Source organism: Musca autumnalis, unplaced genomic scaffold (assembly GCF_047663935.1).
Source record: "Musca autumnalis isolate F117 unplaced genomic scaffold, ASM4766393v1 scaffold_2, whole genome shotgun sequence".
Taxonomy (NCBI): Eukaryota; Metazoa; Arthropoda; class Insecta; order Diptera; family Muscidae; genus Musca; species Musca autumnalis.
The window spans coordinates 176,046,026-176,073,187 of record NW_027411755.1 but is presented as its reverse complement, the minus strand read 5'-3'; the positions used below and the strand labels follow the sequence as shown (position 1 = coordinate 176,073,187).

Here is a 27,162-nt window from a genome sequence, read left to right as displayed (position 1 = left end):
GCAGTCGTTGTTTGCAAGATGCCCCCATCGACTTGTTCGCAACTGCTTTCGACTGAAAACAGTTGGGGTTGGATAACGGAACGACACGGTTGGATATTTGAAATTGTAACGCGCATCGGACTGAACGAACGAACTTTGGCAGACGGTGTAATGTGTTTTTCGTTTAATTTAAATTTTGAAAATCGTGTAATTTTGGAATTTGAGTAAAGTGTAGTTTTAGTTGCAAAATAAATGTAAGAAAATGAAAAAAACTATATTCCTTTCCTAATCCAATTGTGTTGCATGGTTGCAAATTGTTGGCAACATTTAACAAAATGCAATTGTTGTGCGAGAATGAATGAAGAATGGTCGTCGCCTTTTGCTGTTTTAACTTTTAGTTTGTTGTTGCTGCCGCCGTATTATTTATGTTTGTGGCACAAATGATAGCTACGTTTGTACATACACCCATAAAAGTTGTACAACTTGTGTTGCAAATTAAAGAAACAAAACTCTTCCGCATTGCGTGTTTTTTTCCGGCCATTAAATGTTTGTGTAAATGATAGTGAAGGATACCAGACAAAAGTGTTGTGTTAAAAAGAATATTTTTGAATATTTTTTTTTTTTTCTCAAAAAGGTATATTTTTATACCCTCGCATTTATGCTAACGTATATACACTTTCATACGGGCAAAATGTGCTTCATCGAAATAATGGTTTTAGACCCCAAGTATGTTTGGACGAAATGCGTTTCAAACAGTTTGGCCGTCCGTCCGTCTTTCTGGCTGGCTGGAGCGCACGATAACTCTCGAACGTAGCAAACCAACCGGGTGCAAAATTTAGCATTCGTAATATTTTGTCCAAACTTAGTTCAAGTTCGAAGATGGCCCTATCGGTCCACCCCTTCACGTACCTCCCCCACAAAAGTTCAAAAATTTCGCAAAAATTATGGGCACGATAACTCTCGAAGGGAGTAACCGAATTGGTCATAACTTTGGACATCGTAATATTTCTACGAAACATAGATAAAGTTCCAATATGGACAATATAGGTCCACTCCTTCGTAAACTTCCCACACAAAATTTCGGAAAAGTGCAGTTTAAGACCTCCTCTCGAATCCTTTTGATTTTTGTTGTAACAACTTGTATTCACTGCCCCCATACGATGGTATAAGTTTCATCAGGGGCAAGCCCATATTTCCTGACAAAATAGCCTGAAAGTTTTTAAAAACGCATATGACACCGTGTGTAGTTGTTGGAGCGCAAGATAACTCTCGAACGGATCTGTCGATTTGGTCCAACATTTGGCCTTCGTAATATTTTATCCCAACTTAGTTTAAGTTCGAAGATAAGCCATATCGGACCACTGCTTCAGGTACATCCCCCAAAAAAGTTCAAAAATGTTCGGAAAAATTGTGCGCACGATAACTCTTGAAGGTAGTGACCGATTTACACATCCTAATGTACATATCTACCTGGTATAGATCAGGTTCGAATATGGACTATATTTGTCCACTCCTTCGGGTACCTCCCACACAAAATTTCGGATAAATTCAACTTGCATTCACTAAAGGGGTACGATGGTAAAAGTTTTTTCAGGAGCAAGTAAATACTTCCTGAAAGTTGTAAAAATCACTATGGCCCCATGTGTAGTGGCTGGAGCGCACTATAGCACTCGAACTGGTCAACAGATTTGGTCGGAAATTTGGCCTTCGACATATTTTGTTCAAGCTTAGTTTCAGTTCGAAGATGGTCAATGCCGGTCCACAACTTCCAGTACTTCCCCCAAAATTTAAGAAAATGTCACTAAAATGGTATGCACGATACACTTTCTTGAACGGGTTAACAAATTTGGTCAAAACTTTGGATCTTCTAATCAGGGTTTCAATTTTGCTGGAGTCGGAGTCTGAGTCGAAAAAAATAACTCGACTCCGACTCCGGGCAAATTTTTTTCCATATAGAAATAGAAATATAACATTAAATTTGGAAATAGGAACATTTTTTAAAATTCATTATTTATTTTAAAAGAAAGGTATAAGAAAATATATATGCAAATTATATATTATACTAAGTTAAAGGACACTTCACAGGATATTAACTATCCTTTGAAGTGTTATCTATTCATCCCTATTTTGTTGATCCAATTGATTCGTTACATTTTTGCAAAAAATAGTAAAGTTCTATGATAATCGAATTAAGATTGGACCTTTAACCTCTTTCGTCAGAAGTCTTACTGGTCTTGTCACAAAGGTGTATTGGTATTCTCATCTTGTTTTTTATGAGAAGACATCCTTGTCTTTTATGAAAAACATTGTGGTCTCTATGGGAAATCTTACTGAATATCCTGTGACTCAAAATGGAAGTTAAGATCTGGGGGAGGAAAATTCCTTTTGGCAATGAAAGCCAACCCCAAAGGATCCCATAGCTGAAATTTCTGAGTCATGACGTAATGATTTTTTTGATTGACCCCCATCAATCATTGAGAAAATATTTTTATATCTCTGTTTCATCATTTTTGTATGACATGTTTGCAGTTAAATGGAATGAGGAACCTTACTGTCAAATATGCTGTGCTTCTAGCTCAGGTTCTTCCATGTCCTTTTTGTTCTTGAACTCAAAAAGTAAAACAAAATTAAATTTTCTACAAAAATTATATGTAGGTTTGCCATATCCAAGAAATCGATATTGTCACGTTTCCATTGTCCTTTAACAGTTTTACCCGTTACTTTCTCAAAAAACCATATGTTTATGTATTTCGGTAAATGTCGCATAACCTATTAACTATATATCAAATTCGGATGGTTACACTTCTGAATTAGGCATCATAAATTCGTTGTTGGTTAACAACAGATTCATCCCGCTATAACTCAGAAGTCTGATAAACGGCAAATCTTTCTTCTAGGATTAATTATATACTCAATGAGGGCTTTAGATATAGACATTCAATTAACCGGATCTGTCCGCCAAAATGTGAGCGCTGAATTTTAATTTAAGGGGTGAGCCCTACTTATAAATTTCAGAAAAAAGTATAAGTAGCATAGAATATGTGGTCAAATTTTTAAGTCGATCGGAACAATATTGCCTCAGTATGAGCGTTGGATGGGAACAATTTATTTTATTTTGTATGTAGCATATAAACTGCGTTTTTCTCGAAATCGGCAACAAAAATATAAGAACAAGGTTTCTCTTTCAGATGAAGAAAAAAATCTGCCAAAAAGTTACGTAGTTTTCTCGAAAAAAAAAATCATGAAACATGACTTTTACTGAGCTTTACAACTGGGGGTTTCCTTTTGAGGCTAAGCACACTAAAATGTTGGCTTACATCCAGTTTGAAACTTGGTCGTGAATTGCTTATAGTTTTTATTGCATGTAGTCCTTTCGATTTGTATTGCCCCATAATTTTCACATATTTTGAAGGCTTAAAAATATTCTCACGTGGAAGAATTCCGTCCAGAATATACTCGTGCAAAAAAAGAAAAACCGACGAAACTTTCTAACTTTGCTATTTGTCAATTTAAGATTCGGCAGAAACAGTATTGATATGTTCGAATGTATTCGAACGAATGTCCCTTCTAACGAATATGTAAGGAAAAACTAACATTAGAGAAAATAACCCGAAAACTGCAAAAAACCCTACGGCCAGCATGTGTAGTAGCTGGTGCGCACGACAACTCCCGAACGGTATACTGCGTTGGTCCACACTTTGCATGTCAGTTCATTTTGAAAAACATTACTCTCTGTAATAGAGGGTAATAAATGAAGTTGAGCCAATGGGGGAATACTCTACTCAAACAATCGAAAATGAGATTGAACTTCAACAAAAAACAAAACAAACAAAAAATTCGCTAAAATGGTAAGCGCAATATCTCATAAACCGAGCAACCGATTTGGTCCAAACTTAGTTTATGTTCAAAATTGGGCCCAATCGGTCCATTCCTTAGGGTACCACACACAAATTATCAACATTTTTGCTTAAGTGCGGTTAAGGGTTTATGCGATAATTCTATGAAAATTTGAGGGTATACCTAACTTTTTTTACTTGTTTAAGATAAAAAAAGATTTTCTAAAGTAAAGGGTTATCCATTTCGTGGTTTCAAAAGTAAAATATAAAATATATATATTTTTTCGTGATATTTCTTTTTATACCCTCAGCCTTTAGGCTAAAGAGGGTATTTACACTTTGATACGACCAAAAATGTGCCTCATCGAAATAATGGTTTTAGACCCCAAGTATGTTTGTACGATATCCGTTTCAGACAATTTTGAGTAGATCTAGCAATGTCCGTCCGTCTGTCTGTCTGTCCGTCTGTCTGTCTGGGTGGCTGGTGCGCACGATAACTCTCGAACGGATCAATCGATTCGGTTTAAATTTTGGGTATCGAATTATTTTGTCCAGATTCGATTTAAGTTCGAAGATCGGCCATATAGGTCCACTCCTTCAGGTACCTCCCCCACAAATGTTCAAAAATTGTCGCAAAACATGTGCGCACGATAACTCTTGTAAGGAATAACCGATTTGGTCCATACTTTGCACATCGTTTAATTTCTACCAAACTTAGATGAGGTTTCAATATGGACTCAATCGGTCCACTCCTTCGGGTACCTCCCACACAAAATTTCGGAAAAGTTCAGTTTAGGACCTGGTCTCGAATCGCTTTGATTTTTGTTTACGTAAGTTGTATTCGCTGTCCTCTATACGACGCTGTAAGTTTCATTAGGGGCAAGTCCATACTTCCTGAGGAAATAGCCTGAAAGTTACAAAAAACCCTATGACACCGTGTGTAATGGTTGGAGCGCAAAATAACCCTCGAACGGATCTGCCGATTCGGTCCAAAATTTGGCTTTCGTAATATTTTGTCCAAACTTAGTTCAAGTTCAAAGATGGATTATATCGGTCCACTCCTTCCGGTGCCTCCCCCACAAAAGTTCGAAAATGTTCGGAAAATTTGTGCGTACGATAACTCTTGAAGGAAGTTACCGATTTGGGCATTACTTTGCACATTATGAAATTTCTACCAGACTTAGATGAGGTTCCAATATGGACTCAATCGGTAAACTCCTTCGAGTACCTCCCACACAAAATTTCGGAAAAGTTCAGTTTAGGACCTGCTCACGAATCGCCTTGGTTTTTGTTGTAACATCTTGTATTCACTGTCCCCTATACGAAGGTACAAGTTTCCTTAGGGGCAAGTCCATACTTCCTGAAAAATAGCCTGAAAGTTGAAAAACAAACCCTATGGCACCATGTTTATGGGTGGAAGCGCAAGATAATTCTCGAACAGAAATGCCGATTCCGGCCAAAATTTGGCCTTCGTAATATTGTTTCCAAACTTAGTTTAAGTTCGTAGATAAGCCATATCGGTCCACTCCTTCAGGTACCTACCCCACAAAAGTTCAAAAATATTTGGAAAAATTGTGCGCACGATAACTCTTGAAGGGAGTGACCGATTTGGTCCATACTTTACACATTCTCATAATATCTACCAGATATAGATCAGGTTCGAATATGGACTATATTTGTCCACTCCATCCCGTACATCCCACACAAAATTTTGGATAAGTTCACTTTAAGACCTGCTATTGAATCACTTTGATTTTTGTTGAAGCAACTTACATTCGCTGCCTCAATTACGATGGTAAAAGCAAGTCCATACTTCTTGAGAAAACAGCCCGAAGGGTGTAAAAACCCCCTATGGCACCCCCATGGTCTATGTCGGTCCATTCCTTTAAGTACCTTTTCCGCAAAAATTTTGAACTTTAATCCTAATCAACATTTTTGTCGGTTCATACGACCAAAATTTTGAAACCCCCTAACAACATAAGTTTTTTGTGAAAAAAGTGTTTCAATTTGCCCATGCTGAGGGTATATCACTGTCGGCAAAGCCGACTGATACTTTTTTACTTGTTTTTATTATAAAGTTTGAACGCTGACATTATGTGCGAAAAACTATATCATTTAAATGACCTCCACGCGAACTGTTGCAAGCATTGATTCTTTTGAGGTAATTTTCGATCACTTTTTGACACATATTGGGCGGTATCTCAGCCACAACTTGACGAATATTGGCTTTTAAGTGTCAAGAGTTGAAGGTTTATCTGCCCAATAAAAAAGTCTAAAGGTCTAGGTACATAAGCTGCCTCGCCTGCTTGCCTTGCTTTCTTCTGATAAAATAATAAAAAAGAAAAGGGCAACACAGTTCGAAATTTGCTCGGCCTTCTTTATTTTTATTATGTCAGCAATGAAGCAAGAAATCAAGGCAAACAGGCGAGGCTTCTTATATACCCACGCCTTAAAGGTGTCAAATCGCATGAATTTGGTGGCGACAAGAAATTACGCGGCTAGGAAATGTATTTTGCTATAAAGTGATATTCGCTCGAGTTGTGTGGCATGTGGCACTGTCTTGTTGAAACCACATATTCTCCAAACCGTATTCTTCAATAGCAGGCATCATATGTGACCATAACGTGCGAATTGACAGTCGTTCCATCCTCGTTTTCGAAGAAGTAAGGTCCAATCACACCTTCGGACAAAATAGCGCACCAAACAGTGATTTTTTTCTGGATGTAATGGCCTCTCTTCAATTACTTGCGGATTCTCAGAACCCCAAATACAAACATACCCCCCAGGTGAGAAATGTTCATCGCAAAAGAAAATTTGTTCAAAAATCACGAAAAATCAATCAAACAAAAAAAAAAGTATCATTCGGCTTTGCCGACAGAGATATACCCTCAGCCTATGTGAATTGGAACTATCATCTACGGACAGATCGAATGTATTTAGGGTCTTTTCGGAATTTTGTGGGACTTTTTGGATATTTGAACTTGGATTAGGATTAAAGTTCAAAAGTTTTGCAGAAGAGAGAGTGGGCCGACATAGTGCATTACGGAAGTGGATCTTATTTTGAGAGTCATATCTTTGCGATAGATATCGAGCCCACTAGTTATTTCTGTGGGTCATCTTATAACATGTGGAAGCATGGACTTGTCCACGGAAAACATAATATGGCTTTAAACAGGACCACAAAGAACATCGTCGGTATAAATTTCCAAAGGATCTTCGAACAGACCCTATACTGCACATTGACACAAATGTTGAACTTTTGTGGAGGAGGTATCCTAAAGAAAAGACCGATATGGGCCAATTTAGAAGTTAAACTAAGTTTGGACAAAATATGACGAAGACCAAATTTTGGACCAAATCGGTTTATGAGTTCGAGAGTTATTGTGTTCTCCAGCTACTACATATGGTGCCATAGAAGTTTTTCCCAATCAGTATGGACTTCCCACTGAAAAAACCTTTAACGTTTTAATTGAGACAACGAATGCAAATTGCTTCAACAAAAATCAAAGTGATCGGAGAGCAGGTCTTAAAGTGAACATATTCGAAATTTTGTGTGGGACGTACCCGAAGGAATGGGCAAATATAGTCCATATTGAAGCCTAATCTATACCTTCCCTGCAAGAGTTATAGTGCGCACAAATTTTCCGAACATTTTTCAACTTTTGTGGGGGAAGGAGTGAACCGATATGGCTTATCTTCGAACTTAAACTAAGTTTGGACAAAATATTATGAAGGCCAAATTTTGGATCGAATCGTCTGATCCGTTCGAGAGTTATCTTGCGCTCCAACCACTACACACGGTGTCATAGGTTTTTTTTTGAAACTTTCAGGCTATTTTCTCAGGAAGTATGGTTTTGCCCCTGATGAAACTTGTACCGCCGGATGGGGGCCGTGAATACAAGTTGTTACAACAAAAATCAAAACGATTCGAGAGCAGGTCCTAAACTGAACTTTTCCGAATTTTTGTGTGGGAGCTACGCGAAAGCGTGGACCGATTGAGTCTATATTGGAACTTCATCTAAGTTTGGTAGAAATTTCACGATGTGCAAAGTATGGTCCAAATCGGTTACTCCCTTCAAGAGTTATCGTGCGCACAAATTTTCCGCACATTTTCAAACTTTTGTGGGGGTGGTACCGGAAGGAGTGGACCGATATAACCCATCTTCGAACTTAAACTAAGCTTGGACAAAATATTGCGAAAGCCAAATTTTGGACCAAATCGGTTCATCCGTTCGAGAGTTATCGTGCGCACCAGCCAGACAGACAGACGGACGGACATTGCTAAATCGACTCCAAATAATCTGAAAGACATTTCGTCCAAACATACTTGGGGTCTAAAACCATTATTTCGATGAGGCACATTTTGCCCGTATGAAAGTGTATGTATATACCCTCGTTAGCATAAATGCTGAGGGTATAAAAATGGACCTATGTCAACAATTTTGATGGAGAAGTTTTTTTGACCACAGGGAACCGGTAGTTCGGTGAAAAAATATAGCAAACATTCTCAAAATACCGAAAATCGGGATGTACCGTAATATGGGGTATATATAAAACAATGGACCTATGTTGACAATTCGTAATGGATAACTTTTGTGGCCACTGGGAACCTCAAATGTCAAATAACAGCTAGTTCGGTAAAAAATTTAGCAACAACCTCAAAGTACCGAAAATCGGGAGGTAGTTTGAAGGTTGTGGCCTCAATATCATTATCCTACAAAAATAGCTGAAATTTGGCAATTAGTCTTCGTTGGCAGCACAAAACTTTCCACCAGAATTTTGTAAGTATATGTCCACGTTTTTATATAGCCCGCCATAGAACGGTAACTCACGATATTCGGTATTTTAAAGGTTGTTGTTCATATAGCCCCCACAGAGTGGCAACCCCGAATTTCGGTATTTTGAATTATTCAACCGAAATGTCTGAAATTTTGTATTTAGTATTCGCCATGTAGTCTTCGATATCCTTTGGTCTACGTTTTGGTATAGCCTCCATACAACGGTAACTCCCAATTTTCGGTATTTTAAAGGTTGCGTCCTTTATATCCCATCGAAATAGCTGAAATTTTGTATTTAGTCTTCGTTGGCGGTAGAAAACTTTCTTTACATAGCCCCAATAGAACGGTACCTTCTGATTTTCGGTTATATCCCACCGAAATGGCTGAAATTTGGTATTTCGTCTTCGGTGGTGGTATAAAACTTTGCACGGGTATATCTTCATGTACTCAGAAAATTGCACCCCTGATTTTTGGTATTTCGAAGGCCTCAATATCCAACCGAAATGGCTGAAACAACAGTATTTTAAAGGTTGTGAGATTACAATATCCCACCGAAATGGCTCAAATTTGGTATTTGGTCTTCGTTGGAGGTAAGTAACATTAAGAAATTTGTCGGTATATCTTCATGTATTCATATGGCCCCCAGAGAACTGCACCTCCCGATTTTCGGTATTTTGGAGATTGTGTCCTCAATATTCAACCGAAATTACAGACATTTTATATTAAGTCTTCGTTGGGTGTACAACTTTCCACCTGTAATGTGTCCCTATACTGACGTCCACTTCTTCATATAACCCCCACAAAACGGTACCTCCAGATTTTCGGTATTTTGTAGGTTGTGGCCTCAATATACAACACTAACGGCTGCAATTTGGTATTTAGTATTAGTTTTCGGTATAAAACTTTCCATCTGAAATTTGTTTTTGTAGGTCTAAGTCTTCACGTCTTCCAGGGAACTGCACCCGCGATTTTCGGTATTTCGAAGGTTGTTACCTCAATATCCAACGGACAAAATTTGATGTTTTGTTAGTCAAATATACAAAAATGTCTAAAAAACAAGTAAAAAAGTGTCATTCGGCTTTGCCGACAGAGATATACCCTCAGCATATGTGAATTGAAACTTCCATCTACGGACAGATCGAATGTAAATATTTAGGATCTTTTCAGATCGGTTCATCAGTTCGAGAATTATCGTGCTCTCTAGCCACTGATGCCATAGGGGTTTTTACAACTTTCGGGCTGTTTTCTTAAAAGTATGGACTTGCCCCTGAAAAAACTTTTTCAGTCGTAATTGAGGCAGCGAATGCAAGTTGCTTCAATAAAAATCAAAGAGATTCTAGAGCAAGTCTTAAAGTGAACTTATCAGGAATTTTGTGTGGGAGGTAAATGAAGGAGTGGACCGATAAAACCCATCTTCGTACTTAAACTAATTTTGGAAAAAACATTACGAAAGCCAAATTTTGAACGGAAGTGGCAGATCCGTTCGAGAGTTGTCGTGCGCACCAACCACTGGTGCAACCACTGCACACGGTGTCATAGGGGATTTTTGCACCCTTCGGGCTATTTTCTGAGAAATCTTGTAACGTCGTATGGGGGCCGGTGAATGCAAGTTGTTACAACAAAAATCAAAGCTATCCGAGAGCAGGTCCTAAACTGAACTTATCCGAAATTTTGTGTGGGAGGTACCCGAGGGAGTGAAACGATTGAGTCCATATTGGATCCTCATCTAAGTCTGGTAGACATTTCACGATGAACCAAATCGGTTAATCCCTTCAAGAGTTATCGTACGCTCAAATTTTCCGAACATTTTCGAACTTTTGTAGGGGAGGTACCGGAAGGAGTGGACCGATTTAACTGATCTTCGAACTTAAACTAAGCTTGGACAAAATATTACGAAAGCCAAATTTTGGACCGAATCGGTTGATCCGTTCAAGAGTTATCGTGCGCTCCAGCCAGCCAGACAGACAGACGGACGGACATTGCTAAATCGACTCCAAATAGCCTGAAAGACATTTCGTCCAAAGATACTTGGGTCTAAAACCATTATTCTATGAGGCACATTTTGCCCGGATGAAAGTGCGTTAGCATAAATGCTGAGGGTTTAATTACCACTTGGGTGTCTCGGATCCACCGAGTTCCCCCTGACTACGTCGGTGTATATATATCCAGGTTTTAGTCTAGCCCCCATGATCCGGTATTACCCAGTTTTATTTATTTCGAGACTACTTTGTAAAATTCTCGACTAAGTATCGCTGTAATTAGGTATAACGTGTTGTCAGAGGAAACAAAAGCTTGTTATACCCTCCACCATAGTATGGAGGGTATATTAAGTTTGTTTTTCTGTTTGTAACACATCGAACTAATCACTTGCGACCATATAAAGTATATATGTATATTCTTGATCAGATCTAAGACGATCTAGCCATGTCCGTCTGTCTGCCTGTCTGTCCATCTGTTGTAATCACTCTAGCGTTCGCAATAATTGAGCTATATTTTGTACCCGAGCGTCATTTATCCATAGGCAGGTCAAGCTCGAAGATGTGCTATATCGGAACACTTTTTGGTATAGCCCCGATTTTCCGTATTTTGTGGATTTTAACTACATTTTTTGACCGAACAATCTGTAATTTCAGGTTTGGGGTTCCCAGTGGTCAAAGTATATCCACTAAAAACCGTGAACATAGGTCCATGTTTTGTTATAGCCCCCATATAGCGAACACCTCCAGATTTTCGGAATTTTGAGGATTTTAGCTAAAATTTTTGATCGAACTACCTGTAATTTGACAGTTGAGGTTCCTAGTAATCACAAAACATCTCCACCAAAAACGGTCAACATAGGTCCATGTTTAGGTATAGCCCCTTTATAACGGAACCTTCCGATTTTCGGTATTTTGTGGATTTTATCTACATTTTTTGACCGAACTACCTGTAATTTCACGTTTGGGTTTTTCAGTGGTCACAAAATATCTCCACTAAAAACCGTCAACATAGGTCCATGTTTAGGTATAGTCTCCTATATAACTGTACCGGCCGATTTTCACTTTGATATAGCCCCATATAAGGTTCCCTAGCGATTGAATACATTTTTTATGCTTTTTTACCTTTTTTACCACAGGAAAGAATATAATTATTCCGTTTTAGTTCAGAATATTTTATGGTGGAGTGTATAAAAAGTTCGGCCCGGCTGGACTTAACGTTTTGTTTTTTATTATATATGTATTTCCATTTATGGACACCTTGCATCATCACTATTCAGAGTCATTGTCACATTTATTTTGTTGCACTCGGCAATAAAATTATTCAATGTTTTTTTTTTTTGCTGCAAAATAGTGGCATAGACATCTGGCCGCATTACCGCATAACATGGTTGGTTACCAATAACCGTAAAGCCAGCAAGCAAACAACAACAACTACAACTACCCCAACTATTGCAATTTGTGTTGCAAACGAAAGTGCAAGTATTGCCGGCAGTCTTGCTTGCAACGTGCAACTTGTTTTCGGTTTTCGCGCATTATTGTTGCCCCTTTGGTTATTTGAGAAAGATAAAATCATTTTTATTTTCATTTTATTTTTCCTTTCATTTCTTGTTTCTTTACAGAGAACGGGAACGGCAAGAGAGAGTTAGGTCGCACACCTCACAATATTTTTTGTGGCAGTATTTCAGTTGTCCAGTATTCGTCTAGCGGAAGTGTTTGTTTTGCAAGAAAAAAGGAAGCTTTACAAGTCCAAAGCAAAAACGTCAACAACAACAACAACCATTCAAGTGCATTTAGTTTTTCCAATACATACCTACATAAGTGAAGCAAAACAACAGCAATAAAATATATTTTTTTTATTATGGCTGACCAAGTCATCAAGCCAGCAGGGTAAGTACGAAATTAATTTGCATAAAAAATCGAAAAAAATTAAACTTTACAAAAAAACCTAACCGTGAAAAATGGTTTAAACAAACTTTCAATTATCAATTCAATTAATCCATTTTGTGATAGTTTCAACATTAATTTATGGTTTAGATTAAAAGAAAGATAGTCTTATGAATATGTCATGCCCAAAGGCTGGGTGTCCTATATTTGAATAAATTATTTAAGCTGGTTTTATCAATGAAATCAGCAAATAAATAAAATTTGACGAATTTAATATTCTATAATATTTATTCGAACTTGTACGGCAAGCACGACGTGACGTGCAATATAAAAGGGCAATAGTCGGGTATAGGTTATATCATGGAAACGAGTAAGAACGGCGTTAAGTTCGGCCAGGCCGAACTTGTTACACCCTCCACGACGAGTTGTAGTGAAGTAAAATGGAACAATTAGTGTCCTTTCGTTTATGAAGAAGACTAAATACCAAGTTATCGAAACGTGGACCTATACCGACGAATTTCAGTCAGAAAGGCTTTTACCTCCAACATTAGACTACACAACCTTCAAAATACCGAAAATCTGGTGGTACAGTTCTATGTGGGCTATATAAAGGCGTGGACCTTTATATGGAACGTTTAATACTCCAAATTAAGACCAAATACCAAATTTCAGCAATTTCTGTGTAGTAATGAGGCTAAAACCTTTAAAATACCGAAAATCGTGGACCTGTACCGACTAGTTTCTGGGGGAAAGTTTGATACGAAGACTAAATACCAAATTTCAGTCATTTCTGAAGAATAAAATCGGGAGGTACGTTCCAGGGGGCTATATGAAGGCGTGGACCATTACCGACAAATTTCATATGGAAAATTTAGTACCCCAAATGAAGACCAAATACCAAATTTCAACAAGTTTCGATGGATAATTGTAGCCACAACCTTCAAAATGCCGAGCATCGGGAGCTACCGTTCTATGGGGGCTATATGAAGGCGTGGACCTATACCAACAAATTTATGGGGGAAAGTTTTATATACCCAACGAAGACTAAATACCAAGCTTCAGCAATTTTTGTGTGAGGCTAAGTCCTTAAAAATACAGAAAATCGGCCGGTACCGTTCTATGGGGGGCTATATCAAAACGTGGACCGATATAGCCCATTTGCAATATCAAACACTCTAGGAATAATAGAAACTTCTATACCAAATTACAAAGCTTTATCTTAAAAATTGCGAGCTGTATCTTGATTTCAACAGACGGACGGATCAAGAATATACATAGAGAGACCCTATAAACTCCGATGAATATTTCGATGTGTTACAAATGGATTGACAAATTTAATTATACCCTCCATATTATGGTGGAGGGTGTAGAAAGCTCGGTCTATCATGAACTACCTCAAACAATTATGTAAATAAAGATACATACGAGGGCAGTTCGGAAACTTCTTAGCCTAGCACAAAAAGCGCGGTATAAACAGAAAAAAGTTAAATGTTTTGGAAACTTCCATCTCTGTTATGAACACATGTTAAATTTTGTTTCGATCTGGCAACTCCTTCATATAGAAACAGGTGTTCAAAAAAGACGCATCCGCAATTTTTTTACAATGGAAAAATTAGAAATGCGTGCTGTCATTAAATATTTACATAAAAAAGGTTTATCGAGACAAGAAATTCATAATGATATGGTGAATGTGTTAGATGAAAGTGCTCCTTCATATGCAACATTAAAAAATTGGGTTGCTGAATTTAAACGTGGTCGTACAAACATTGAAGATGAACCACGTAGTGGACGTCCAAAACAGCAACAACAACAGAAATTGTTGCCAAAGTGCATGATATGGTATTAAATGATCGACGAATAAAAGTGCGTGAAATTGCTAATATCATGGGCATCTCAAATGATCGAGTCCATTTAATTTTGCATGAAGAACTACAGATGAAAAAGCTTTCTGCAAGATGGGTGCCACATTTGTTAACAGTCGATCAAAAACGCATAAGAGTGAACATTTCTCAAGCTTGTTTGGGTCGTTTTAAGCGAAATAAAATGGATTTTAAGCGTCGTTTCATAACTGTTAATGAGACATGGATCCTCCACTATACTCCAGAGAAAAAGAACAATCCAAACAATGGACTGAAGCTGGAGGAAGTGCCCCAAAGAAGGCAAAAACAATTCAATCGGCTGGTAAGGTTATAGCAACGGCTTTTTGGGACTTCAAAGGTATTTTATTGATTGACTATCTGCAAAAGGGTAAAACAATAAATTCAGAGTACTATTGCAACCTTTTGGATCAATTAAATGTACAAATTCGAGAAAAACGTCCTGGCTTACAACAAAAAAAATAATTTTTCATCAAGACAACGCACCAGCGCACAAGAGTGCTTTAACAATGGCTAAAATCAACGAATTAAAGTACGAGTTGCTTGACCACCCACCTTATTCTCCTGATTTAGCTCCCGGAGACTTTTACTTGTTCCCAAATCTAAAAAATTCCTTGCTGGCAAGCGTTTTACCTCAAATGAAGATGCAATTGTTGTAAACCACTATTTTGAAGACCTTGAGGAAAACTATTTTAATCAAGGGATAGAATTGCTAGAAAAGCGTTGGACTAACTGTATTGAAGTTTCAGGAGATTATATTGAAAAATAAAAATATTTTTGAAAAACTAACTATTCTCTTTCATTGATAGGCTAAGAAGTTTCCGAACCGCCCTCGTACATGGACAGTTCTCTCATAACAATGATTTTTTTGTCCGAAATATGTGTCTTTACTTAAAATTTCGTCTAGAAAAAAGTATCAGACGGCTTGGCCGACAGAGATATACCCTCAGCCTCGGACCTAAAGAAACGAAATAACACACAATACGACGTATATATAATACGATGTGCAACGTTTAGATCAAATCGGTTTCTTCCTTCGATGGTTATCTTACGTACTACCCAGTTTAGTTGGTGTCGGAAGGTTTTTCTGGAGCTTTTGGGCTATTACCTCAAGAAGTAAGGACTTGCCACTGAAAAAACATGTACCGTCGTAATGAGGAAAGCGAATACAAATTGGTACAAAAAAAGCAAAACTATTTGAGAGCAGGCCTTAAACTGCACTCTTCACAAATTTTGTGTGGGAAGTACTTTTTCGAATCTGATCTATGTCCCGTAGATATATTACGATACGAAAAGTATGGACAAAATCGGTCACTACCTTCAAGAATTATCGTGAGCACAACCGATATGGTCTCAATCTCCGAAATTAAACTAAGTTTGGACAAAATATTATGAACGCCAAATTTTAGACCGAATCGGCAGATCCGTTCGAGAGTTATGTTGCGCTCCAACCACTACACACGGTGTCATAGGGGTTTTTTGCGCCTTTCAGGCTATTTTCTCAGGATGTATGGACTTACCCCCGATGAAACTTGTACCGTCGTATGGGAGTCGGTGAATTCAAGTTGGTACAACAAAAATTAAAGCTATTCGATAGCAGGTCCTAAACTGAACTTTCCGAAATTTTGTGTGGGAGGTACCCGTAGGAGTGGACCGATTGAGTTCATGTTCGAACTTGAAATTTTACGATGTGCAAAGTATGGACCAAATCGGTTACGGTCTTCGAGAGTTATCGTGCACACAATTTTAGCAAACAATAATGAGCTTTGGTGGGGGAGGTACCCGAAGGAGTGACCCATACAAAATCCTTCTATCGGAACCTAAACATATAAGCTTTGTTCCTTTACTTTTTAATAGTAAAAGTAGCAAAAGAGAGAACTGTCAAAATTGCTCTCACGTAACAAGTTTTGCACAAAAGTAAAGGACCGGAGAAATAGTAGATCCGGCAACAATGTCAAAAAAAAACAAACATGACTGCTTTAAAAAGTAACAACAAACAAAAAAATTTCACTGTTTTTTATTTCACTGGTATAATTTTTTGCGTTTTTTTTTTCTTCTTTTGTCTTAATTGTCAAATAAATAGGTGTGTTCGTTTACTCAATAATTTGTACAAATTTGTACAAGTCCAGTAACTTCTTGTAAACGACTAAGGTCTTTTGCATTGTACTGTAGAGTAAACGAACAACATCCAGTAACAATTCGTACAAATTTTGAGTAAACGAACACACATAATGTCAAATCAGCAGTTTGACAGACTTTCCACTTTTTACACCACGAAATTTGTCGAGCAGAAAGTAGTAAAAGAAACGCATGTTTTACTACTTTTTGGGGTTAAGCAACGCTTTCCGAGTTAAAAATGGTAAAATTGGTAAAACTTAAAGAAACAAAGCTAAAAAAGCAAAAAATATCAGTCGGCTTTGAATTGAAAATTTCATTTATGGAAGGATCGAATACCGGCTACACAACCAAAATCCTTTTTCCCAAACACCCTAATGCCTTGTTCAGACTGACGCTAATTCGCTCTCTATTCGTTGTTCGACCCCAAATTACGATATAATTACTTCATTTCCTATACAAAATTTTGAGAACGAACAACGATTTTTAAACATTGTTCAATTTAAATTACTCTCAGAACGACGATAAAATATGTCCCATCTCTAACAAATGAGAGAATTTATCGAAATAAATTAATTATGACAGAAAAAATATACAATTTAAAAATTTATTAAAAACCCAAATATTTTTAGATATACTTTATAGCGTGAATGAAAAGTAAACGGTTTAACGACTAGTATGCATTCAAATCATAGCAAATTTTCTCTTCTCTTTTACTACAGCTGCATTTCTTGTCCATCTTTTTAAATTCGCGTACAAATTTAGAAACAAAAATCAAATGCCTGCCTGAAAGTCTGTATACCAAAAAGTTGTTTTGGCAGGTATCTCTCTCGATAATTTTGAAAATAGAAAAATTAAAAAATGTGCTGAAAACACCAAAATTGTGAGAAAAAATAGAAAAGATGAATGAAAATAATATTATTTAATATTAAATAGATATCTGAAAGAAGGACAAATATTTTTTCAGTTTATATCAACTAATTTTACTCGTCTTTTGGCTGAAACTTTCTTTAAATTCAGTAAATAAAAAATATGAAAATATGAATCATGTTGCTATGAATTGTGTACCATGTCGTATGAACGGGTTAATTCGTGTACATAATTATGAGAACGAACAACGTGATTCAAATGCTGGTCTGAACATGGCATAAGTGTTTTCAGAATTTTGTGACCCTTTTTGGGCGTAAGAACTTGCCGACAAAAAAATATGAATTTGGATAAAATCTTAAAAGCGTTGTGGAGGAGGTACCTGAAGGATTGGACGGACCGACATGGTCCATTTTGGAAGTCCTTACTTTCGATTTATATCGCATCCACCAATCATTACATTTGCCCACCGTATAATTTAGAGCTTTGGGACCATTATGTAAGGAAGCATGGACTTGCCCACGGAGAACCATAATGTCGCTGTAAACAGGACAACTAGGACTAGTTTCGGTACAAATTTCTAAAGGATCCTCGAGCAGACCCTAAACTGAACTTAAACAAAATTGTTGAACTTTTGTGAGAGAGTTGTAAAGGCACCCACTCATTTATCAGTCTGTGCCGTCTTCTGTATGTGTGACTGACAAGTGTGTAGCCTGAACCATCAGTCAAGTCTAAAAATCTTGAATTTCTCCTCCAAAAGCGAATGAATTCTACGTTTTTTGTGTTCCTACACAAACATTTTCTGTTTTTCAAAATTGTTTATTGACAATTTTAAAATAAACTCACACATACATTCTCAAATTGTCGAAAATTTACACATACTATCACAAATGCTGTCGGGCAGACTGATAGGTGCCCAGATAGCATTTAGAAGACTGTTTTTTCAAAAATCACATTGAGGAGTCTTTTTAGAGTCCTTTTGGTGATCAAAAATTGATTAAGTCGCTTGTGTGATCAGAAAGGGACTCGAAAGTGACTCCCTGTAATGATTAAAAAGAGTTCAATTTAAAATACAACAACAAATGTGTAGCAATCACAAATAAATCATTGAGGTGTTTAAAATGTGACAATTTTTTGTTATTTATTGTCACATTTTGATCATCTGGAAGATTGAAAAATGCTTAATCAAAAAAGGGTCATACAGGTGTTTGAAAAGTGATTATAATTATGTATACTCTGATCATATTTTGAACAGTTAGGTGATTACAAACTGATTGTTTTGTTTTATTTTTATTTGGTTGTAATTATTTATAAATAAAAAAATAAAATTCTCATATACACTTTCTACAAAATTTTGATATAAATGTAACGTATAATATTAAAGGTACAGACAAACACAACACAACAGGTTTTGCCAAGTGAAATGAAGAAGCAGTATACTAACCACCAAGCAACATAAAGGATAATTAAAAGACATAACAAAGCAGAAAAGACTATAAAACAAAGAAAAGGAACAAAGAAGAATAAAAAGACAATTTTTTTAATTTATTTCGTCTAACAAAAAGACTCCCTAAAGACGCATAAATGATTATAAACATGACTCTAAAAAGACTCGAAAAAGGGTCCGAAATTAATCAACAAAACACCAATAAATGATTGAAATACGACTCGAAAAAGACTCATTTGCGATTTGTTTAGAAGAGTCGCCTGAGGTTATGTTTTCCTACCGACAAAGGAGTCATTTATGATCAGAAAATGAGCTCATATTCTAGCTTTTTAATCGTGCAGTCGGATCAATAAAGACTCGAATTTGATTAAAATTTTCAAAAAATGCTGACTGGGTGAGTGCTCTGCTTTACCCTAAGAAATGGGCCAATATTGCTCATTTACAAATATACATACATATGTAAACTAAGTTCGAACAAAATATTACGAAATCTAAAGTTTGAAGAAAATCGGTTGCTCCGTTCAAGAGATATCGCGCGTACAATTTTAGCGAAAATTTTTGAACTTTTTTAGGGGAGGTTCAACAACCTGTTGCAAAAACAAGTAAGAACGGCGTTAAGTTCGGTCGAACCGAACTTTTTATGCCCTCCACCATGAACTGTAAATTTGTTCTTATTTACAGTTCATGGTGGAGGGTATAAAATGTTCGTTCCGACCGAACTTAACTTAGTTTCCTTTCATTTATGAAAGTACGAAGCTCCTCCTCTCCGTTAAGGTTCATTCCTGGGAGGAGCAGAATATCTTAACTGATGAAAATCGCTTTATAATGATAATTTCTGCGTGGAGGTTTTCTACCAATTGGGATTCTAAAATATCAAGATCCAAATTGGATAACTTGGCCATTTCGGTGCGATATTGGACCTATACTACCTTCAACATTTTGAAACGAAGACTGAATATTAAATTTCAGCCACTTCGGTGGAATATTGAGGTCACAACCTTCACAATACCAAAAATGCGGAGGTTGGGCCTGTACTGCTAATTTTTCTTCGGGAATATTCTACACACCCAATGAAAACTAAATAGCAAATTGTAGCCATTTCGGTTTGATAATGACTCTGAAAACTTCAAAATACCGAAAACCGAGGGGGACCGTTCTATGGGAGCTATATTAAGACGTGGACATATGCCGAAAAATTTATGGTGGAAAGTTATTTACCCCCAACAAAGACCGAATACCAAATTACATCCATTTCAGTGGGATATTAAGGACATAACCTTTAAAACACCACAAATCGGGAGGTAACATTCTATGAGGGCGACATGAAGATGTGGACCAATATAACCCATTTTCTATGTACACTCCGGTTCATCTGAAAGGAACCAACCAATTTTTACGTACAAATGCCGTCATATCTAACGACAGGAGAGGGATTGTAAATTATATATTTATGGACAAATAGAGTATATAGTATCCGAAATGTTCAATATCTAACATGTTTCACATATGCGTTATAACTAGACAGCGGAATTTTATGCAACCCCTAATTTTGGTCTGATTCATGTCAAATTTTGTAAATGCAAAATTTATGCATTTTACATATTTTCTTATGCAACAAATATTTCAATAATAGGTACAAAAATGTTTGTGTTTAAAATGTTTCTGTTAAAAATTATCTTCAGACAAGTCAATAAAATAGAGAAATGTACAACCACAGCCACAACCTTCAAAATACCGAAAATCGGGAGGTATCGTTCTATGGGGGCTATATGAAGGCCTCAACCTAAACCGACAAATTTTAAGTGGAAAGTTTTTTACCCCCAACGAAGACTTAATACCAAATTTCAGGTATTTCGGAGGGATATTGAAGGCACAACCTTCAAAATATCAGAAATCCGGGGGTACCATTCTATGGGGGCTATATGAAGACGTGGACCTATGCGGACAGATTTCAGTTGTAAAGTTGCATACCCCTAACGAAGACTTAATACCAAATTTCAGCCATTTCGGTGGGATATTTGCATATGCTCATTTTATGCATATATGTAAAAATATGTCAAAATATGCAAAATATGCAAAAATTTCTGGGCCTAATTCGTTTTATTTTGTAATAAAACGAGTTTCTGTCTTATCAGATTTTCTCTACGACATCCTAACCATATATGCATTTGCATAGGACTTCGCTGTCTAGTTATAACCGTGCTTTTTGCTCGCTTTATAAAAAAATGTCAAAATATTAGCATGTTTTAATGGTTCACCAGGATAGAACCACCCTAAGAATTTACACTAATCCTTCGTCGGATGTGGAAAACTTTTACATAAAACTACTTATAACAAGTGAGCAAAGGCTATAGTCGGGACGGGGCCGACTATGTGATACCCTACACACTAGGGAGATACTATAGTTTTCATCTATCTAGCTTTTATAACAGATGGCTTAAGGCGAACTGAACCAAAATAATTAATATTTAATTATATATTTTACTACTCTTCACATCTACTTGGTATTGATTGAAAGCTTTGATAGTCTTCTGGATTAGCATTTTACATGTCTTTAATACACCAAATAGAAACAGAGGTATTTGTCATTAAAGTAAAAACTTCAAAATATTAAAATTGTGATAGCTTAGCGCCTTTTGCAATAACTCTGATATTTTACTATAAAGACCACATTTTGTATTTATTTAAAGCTCAGATGGTTTAGTTTCATTACCAATCTCTCTCCCTGGAATATGTCCACCAGAAGCATAAATATCGGACATGGAAATAAAATTCCATCGTCTTTTTCAACATCACAAGCATTTCACCAATTTTGGTAACGCTATTGGGGACATTTTAAAGCTCAGAATGTCTTCATTGTTGAAACGCATCCAACCAAAGCTTAGATACTCGTCAGTACAATGCAAATAAAAAATGGGAAATTGGGATGTGCGCCAGCCTATTTTGCATCCTAATAATGGTGATATTTTAATCACCCATTGACGGGCTTTCCTTTTGGAATACGACTACTAAAAGCGGAGATATTCGCATAAGAATAAAACTTTGAATTTTTGTCCACATAAGTTTTTTGCCCATTCCGACTCTGGAATATTATCCGACCATCACCAAACTCAATATGCTTCTTCCTCTCTGGGAGCCCTATTTACCACCAACATTTCAAAATGACGATCCTATCAAAATTGCGACCTGTAGCGTGATTACAAAAAATGGGATGCATTACCGACTTTTGCCTTATCTCCGTTGCTTGACCACCTACGCCAACCTACTTTGCAACAATGTAAAGGAAATCTTATCTTCTACCATTGACGGGCTTTTCTTTTGGAGTTCGCCTATTAGAAACGGGGATATTAGCATATGAATAAAACGTTGAATGTTCTCCACATAAGTTTTTTCCGTTCCGACCCATGAATAGGCTTCTTCCTCTATGGACCCCCATTAACCACCAAAATTTCGTGACGTTCCGATCAAAATTGCGACCTGTAGCGCGATTTCAAAAAAAAAGGGATGTAGTACCGAATTTTGCGATATCTCCGTTATTTGGCCACCTACACCAACCTACTTTACATCATTGTAAAGATGGGATTTTCTACTTTCATAGCCATGCTTTGCTTTTGGAAGCTGTGATATTCGTCATTATAACTAAAATCGCAAAAATGAAAAGTTGGGTTTTATTTGCGACTATTGTGATATCTTCGTTGTTTGACCATCGACGACAACCTACTTTACACCGTTAGAAAGGCGATATTTTCTACTTTCATTGTCAGGTTTTGCTTTTGGTATACCCTTTACAGAAGCTGAAATATTCACTTTAGAAAAAACATTAACTTTTCCTCCAAATAAGTTTTTTCCCATTTCGACCCCCAAATTTTATCCGATCATCACCAAAATCAATGGGCTTCTTCCCCTCCGGTACCCCCATCAACACCCAACATTTTGTGATGATACGATCAAACATAGCCAGATTGACTTACATTCATTTTGGTATATATAAGTATGGGTCTGCGAACATTATTTCGATGCGTTACAAACTTTTTGGCCAAAACCAACTTATAATACCCTCCCCACATAGTGGTGTAGGGTATAAAAACTAAAAATGTGTTCTTAGGCATAAGATCTGAAAAGGTTTTCTATAGACAGAAGATATAATAAGGTATACTAAGAAAGAATATCTCAAAGGGTCTTCTATAGACAGCAACCCTTAAAATGTCTTCTATGGACAGAAGGCCTCAAAAGCTTCTCTTTAGACATAGGAGCTTTAGACATAGGAAAAGATTTTCTTTAGACAGAAAACCTAGAAAGGTCTCTTATGGGTAGAAGAACTCAAAGGGTTTCCTATAGACAGAAGGCCCCAAAAACGTTTAATATAGACAGAAGACCTCAGAAGGTCTTATATAGACAGAAAACCTCAAAAAGTTGTCCATAGACAGTCGTCTATAGACCACGGACGGTCTTCTATAGACGAAAATCTCAGAAGGTGTTCTTTCTATTGACAGAGATCTCAGAAGGACTTTTATAGACGAAGACTTCTGAGGTCATCTACCTATCGAAGACGCTTTGAAGTCTTCGGTGTATAGAAGACCCTCTATGGTCTTCTGTCTAAAGAAGTCCTTCTGAGGTCTTCTGTCTAAAGAAAACCTTCTGAGGTCTTCGTCTATAGAAGACATTTTGATGTATTCGTCTATAGACGACCTTCTGAGGTCTTTTGTCTAAAAAACACCTTTTGAGGTCTTTTGACACTAGAAGACATAAAGAGGTCTTCTGTCTACAGAAGACATTCAGACCTACTGAGATCTTCGTCTCTAAAAGACTTTCTGAGGTCGTCTGTCTAAAGAACACCTTTTGAGGTATTTTGTCTATAAACGACATAAGGAGGTTTTTTGTCTACAGAAAACATTCCGACCTTCAAAGGTCTAAAGAAAAACTTCTAAGGATCTTGTAAGGTCTTTGCCTAAAGAAGACCTTCTGAGGTATTCATCTATAGTAATCCCTCTGAGGTCTTCTGCCCAATGAAAGAAACACTTCTGAGGTCTTCTCTCTATAGAAGATCTTGTAAGGTCTTCTGTCTAAAGAAGACCTTGTGAGGTCTTCGATTATAGAAGAACTTCTGAGGTCTTCACCTATAAAAGACCTTCGGAGGTCTTCTGTCTAAAAAAGACGTTTTGAGATCTGTTGTCTAATGAAGACCTTCCGAGGTCTTCGTCTATAGAATACCTTCTGTGGTCTTCTGTCTATAGAAGACCTATTGAGGTCTTCTTTTAATAGAAACCCTTTCTGGTGTATTTTGTCTGAAGAAGACATTCTGAGGTATTCGTCTATAGAATACCTTCTGAAATCTTCGTTTATAGAAGAATTTCTGAGAATTTCTTTGTCTATAAAAGACCTTCGGAGGTCTTCTCTCTAAAAAAGACCTTTTGAGGTCTTCTGTCTTAAGAACACCTTCTGAGGTCTTCTGTCTAAAGAGTACCTTCTGCAATTCTCTAACACATTTTTTTAGTTACCGACAAAAATCGGTAAAATTAAAACGCAAAATTATGAATTAAAAGTACAAATAAAAGTTGACAACACTCTTGGTATTGGTAGAGCTTTACGACTGTTTTTTATTCGTTGCTAACTTACCGAAAAACATCGGTAATTACCGAAATTATAAGCATTTTAATTTTACCGACAATTGTCGGTAATTCAAAAAAATGAGTTAGAGAATCGCACTACTGCGGTCTTCGCCTACAGAAGACCTTTTAAGGTATTCGGCCTATAGAAGACTTTTTGAGGTCTTCTATCTGTAGAAGACCCCTTGAGGCCTTCTGTCTATAGAAGACCTTTTGGCGTCATCTGTCTGCAGAAATTATTTTGAGGTATTCTGTCTATGGAACACCTTTGGAGATCTTCTGTCCATAGAAGACCATTTGAGGATTTCTTTCCATAGAAAACCTTCTGCTTTTAGGAAACCCTTTGAGGTCTTCTGTTTATATTTGGCATTTTGAAGTACTCTGCCTAAAGAGGAGCTTATAAGGTGTTCTGGGGGCGTTTGTTTACAGAAAACCCTCTAATGTCTAAGACCTATAGATAGGAGAGCTCAGGGGGTATTCTATACACGGCAGGAGTCAAAATGCCTTTTATAAAGGTCTTCTATGGAAGACAGAAGACCTCGAAAGGTCCTCTATAGGGAGCAGAGTTCAAAAGGTTTTATATAGACTGAAGACTTCATAGGGCCTTTTATAGACAGAAGACCTCTAGAAGTATTCTATAGACAGAAGACTTTTGAGGTCTTCTGTCTATAGACAGATGATCTCTGAAGGTATTTTATAGACATAAGACATCACAGTGGTTTCAACAGACAAAAGACCTCAAAAGGTTTTCTATAGACAGCAAACCTCAGAGTGTTTCCTGTAGACAGAAGACCTCCAAAAGTCTTCTATATGCTGCCGACTTCAAAAGGTTTTCTATAAACAGAAGAATTCAAAGGGCTTTCTATAAATAATCTAACATGAATACCTTACAAAAAAGGTTTCCACAGAAATATGCAAGAACCTCTCTACTTGAAACTTACTTCTAATATGCTTTACTTTCTTTCAGGACGACAAATCCCGCCTTAAAACGTATCTTTGATATTATCCAAGATCTATTTGATTTTATTGTACTTATTGTTCAAATGACCCTGGAAATATTTAAGGCAGGTGTAGAGAAGATCATCGGAAAACAATTGAAAGATGTTAGCGGTGAAATTGTCTTGGTAAGATAAGTACATATATAATTTGGTAGCAAATCTGAGACATCTGTTATTGTAATCCATTTTCCAATCTTTCAGATTACAGGATCTGGCCATGGCATTGGTCGTGAACTTACCCTACAATATGTTAGCCAATATAGTACCGTTATCTGTGTGGATATAAATGAGAAGAACAATGAAGAGACAATGAAAAAAGCCAAAGCCTTGAACAGGGGTGTGGTTCACAGTTACATGTAAGTTATAAATGCACGAAAGTTGTTTAATATAAGTTGTGTTCCCGTAAAAAATTACTTGTAAAACTTTTCAAATTTTTAAAAAATAAATTTAATTTCTGGAACAGAACAAATATTCAAAAATTATGGTTCTGAAGGTCCCTTAAAAAATATTTTTTTAAATATCCCTCAAAAATCCACGATTATAGTTCTGATTCTGAATTTTAAAACAAAATTCAAATTTTCCTCCCGGTCTTTTTTTCTCCCCAGCTGTGATGTAACTGATCGAGACGCCATACTACAATTAGCCGATAAAATAAAACGCGAGGTTGGTCCGGTTTCGGTGCTGGTGAATAATGCCGGTATAATGCCCACAAAACCATTGGAAAAGCAAAGCGTGGAAAATATTCGACGAACTTTTGAAATCAATGTTTTTGCCCACTTTTGGACACTGGAAGCATTCCTCCCACACATGAAGGAACAAAATCGTGGACACATTATTGCCGTTTCCTCTATGTGCGGTATGGTTGGTATGCCCAATTTGGTGCCATATTGTGCATCGAAATTTGCCGTACGTGGTATGATGGAAGCTCTACACAATGAAATGCATTTTGGACCCTATAAGAATTTGGTAAGTATGGGAATCAGACATTTTCACAATTTTCCGAAAAATTACTTATGCTTTTTCGTGCAGATAAAATTCACCGTTATCTATCCATATGCCGTTGACACGGGGCTGTGTGAAAGTGTCAATTCCCGATTTCCCTCAATGCTGGCCATGTTGGATCCCAAATATGTGGCGGAGAAAATTATTGAAGCCCATCGTTCGGATGTCACAAATTTAGCATTGCCTCCATGTATGTTGCATTTAAATAATTGGACCCGCCTACTACCCTATACGGCTGGACTTTTATTATTCGACTATATGAATTGTGTAATAGGTTATAAATAATTTGTAAGTTTCAACTTTATTGGATATTTTTTCATTTTTGTAAAATATTTAAAGAGATATTTTAATAAATATTTTATACTTGTGTAAGAAATTTTTGTTTGGAAATCCACAATGCAATGATGATCATATCAGATGATATTCCAATAGAATATCAGATGATCTTCTCATAGAAGATCAGATGACCTTCTCATAGAGGATCAGATGATCTTCTCCTTGAAAATCAGATGATCAGGTGAAGGAGATCAAATGATGTTCTCTTAGAAGATCAGGTGGTCTTCTTATAGAAGATCAGCTGATTTTTTCATAAAGAATCAACTGATTTTCTCATAGAAGATCATAGTAGATCGAACGATCTTCTCATAGAAAGTCCGATTTTCTTCGCAAAAAAGGATCAGAGGTCTTTTTAAAGATGATCAGATGATATATGAGGGTAAAATTAAATAATCTGCTCATAGAAGATCAGATAATCTTTTTAAATAAGATGAGATAATCTTCTCATAGTAGATCAG

At 36.8% G+C, this 27,162-nt stretch overlaps 1 protein-coding gene across 1 annotated transcript; it reads left to right on the top strand.

Moving 5' to 3' along the window:
• Positions 1-26,744, top strand: firl (firelighter). The gene is made up of 6 exons (XM_073966164.1): positions 1-233; positions 12,192-12,459; positions 25,336-25,492; positions 25,568-25,722; positions 25,972-26,332; positions 26,396-26,744. Exons 2-6 carry the CDS (start codon positions 12,431-12,433, stop codon positions 26,651-26,653), a joined length of 960 nt encoding a protein of 319 aa, XP_073822265.1. The 5' UTR covers positions 1-233; positions 12,192-12,430; the 3' UTR covers positions 26,654-26,744.
• Positions 26,745-27,162: the final 418 nt, after the last annotated feature.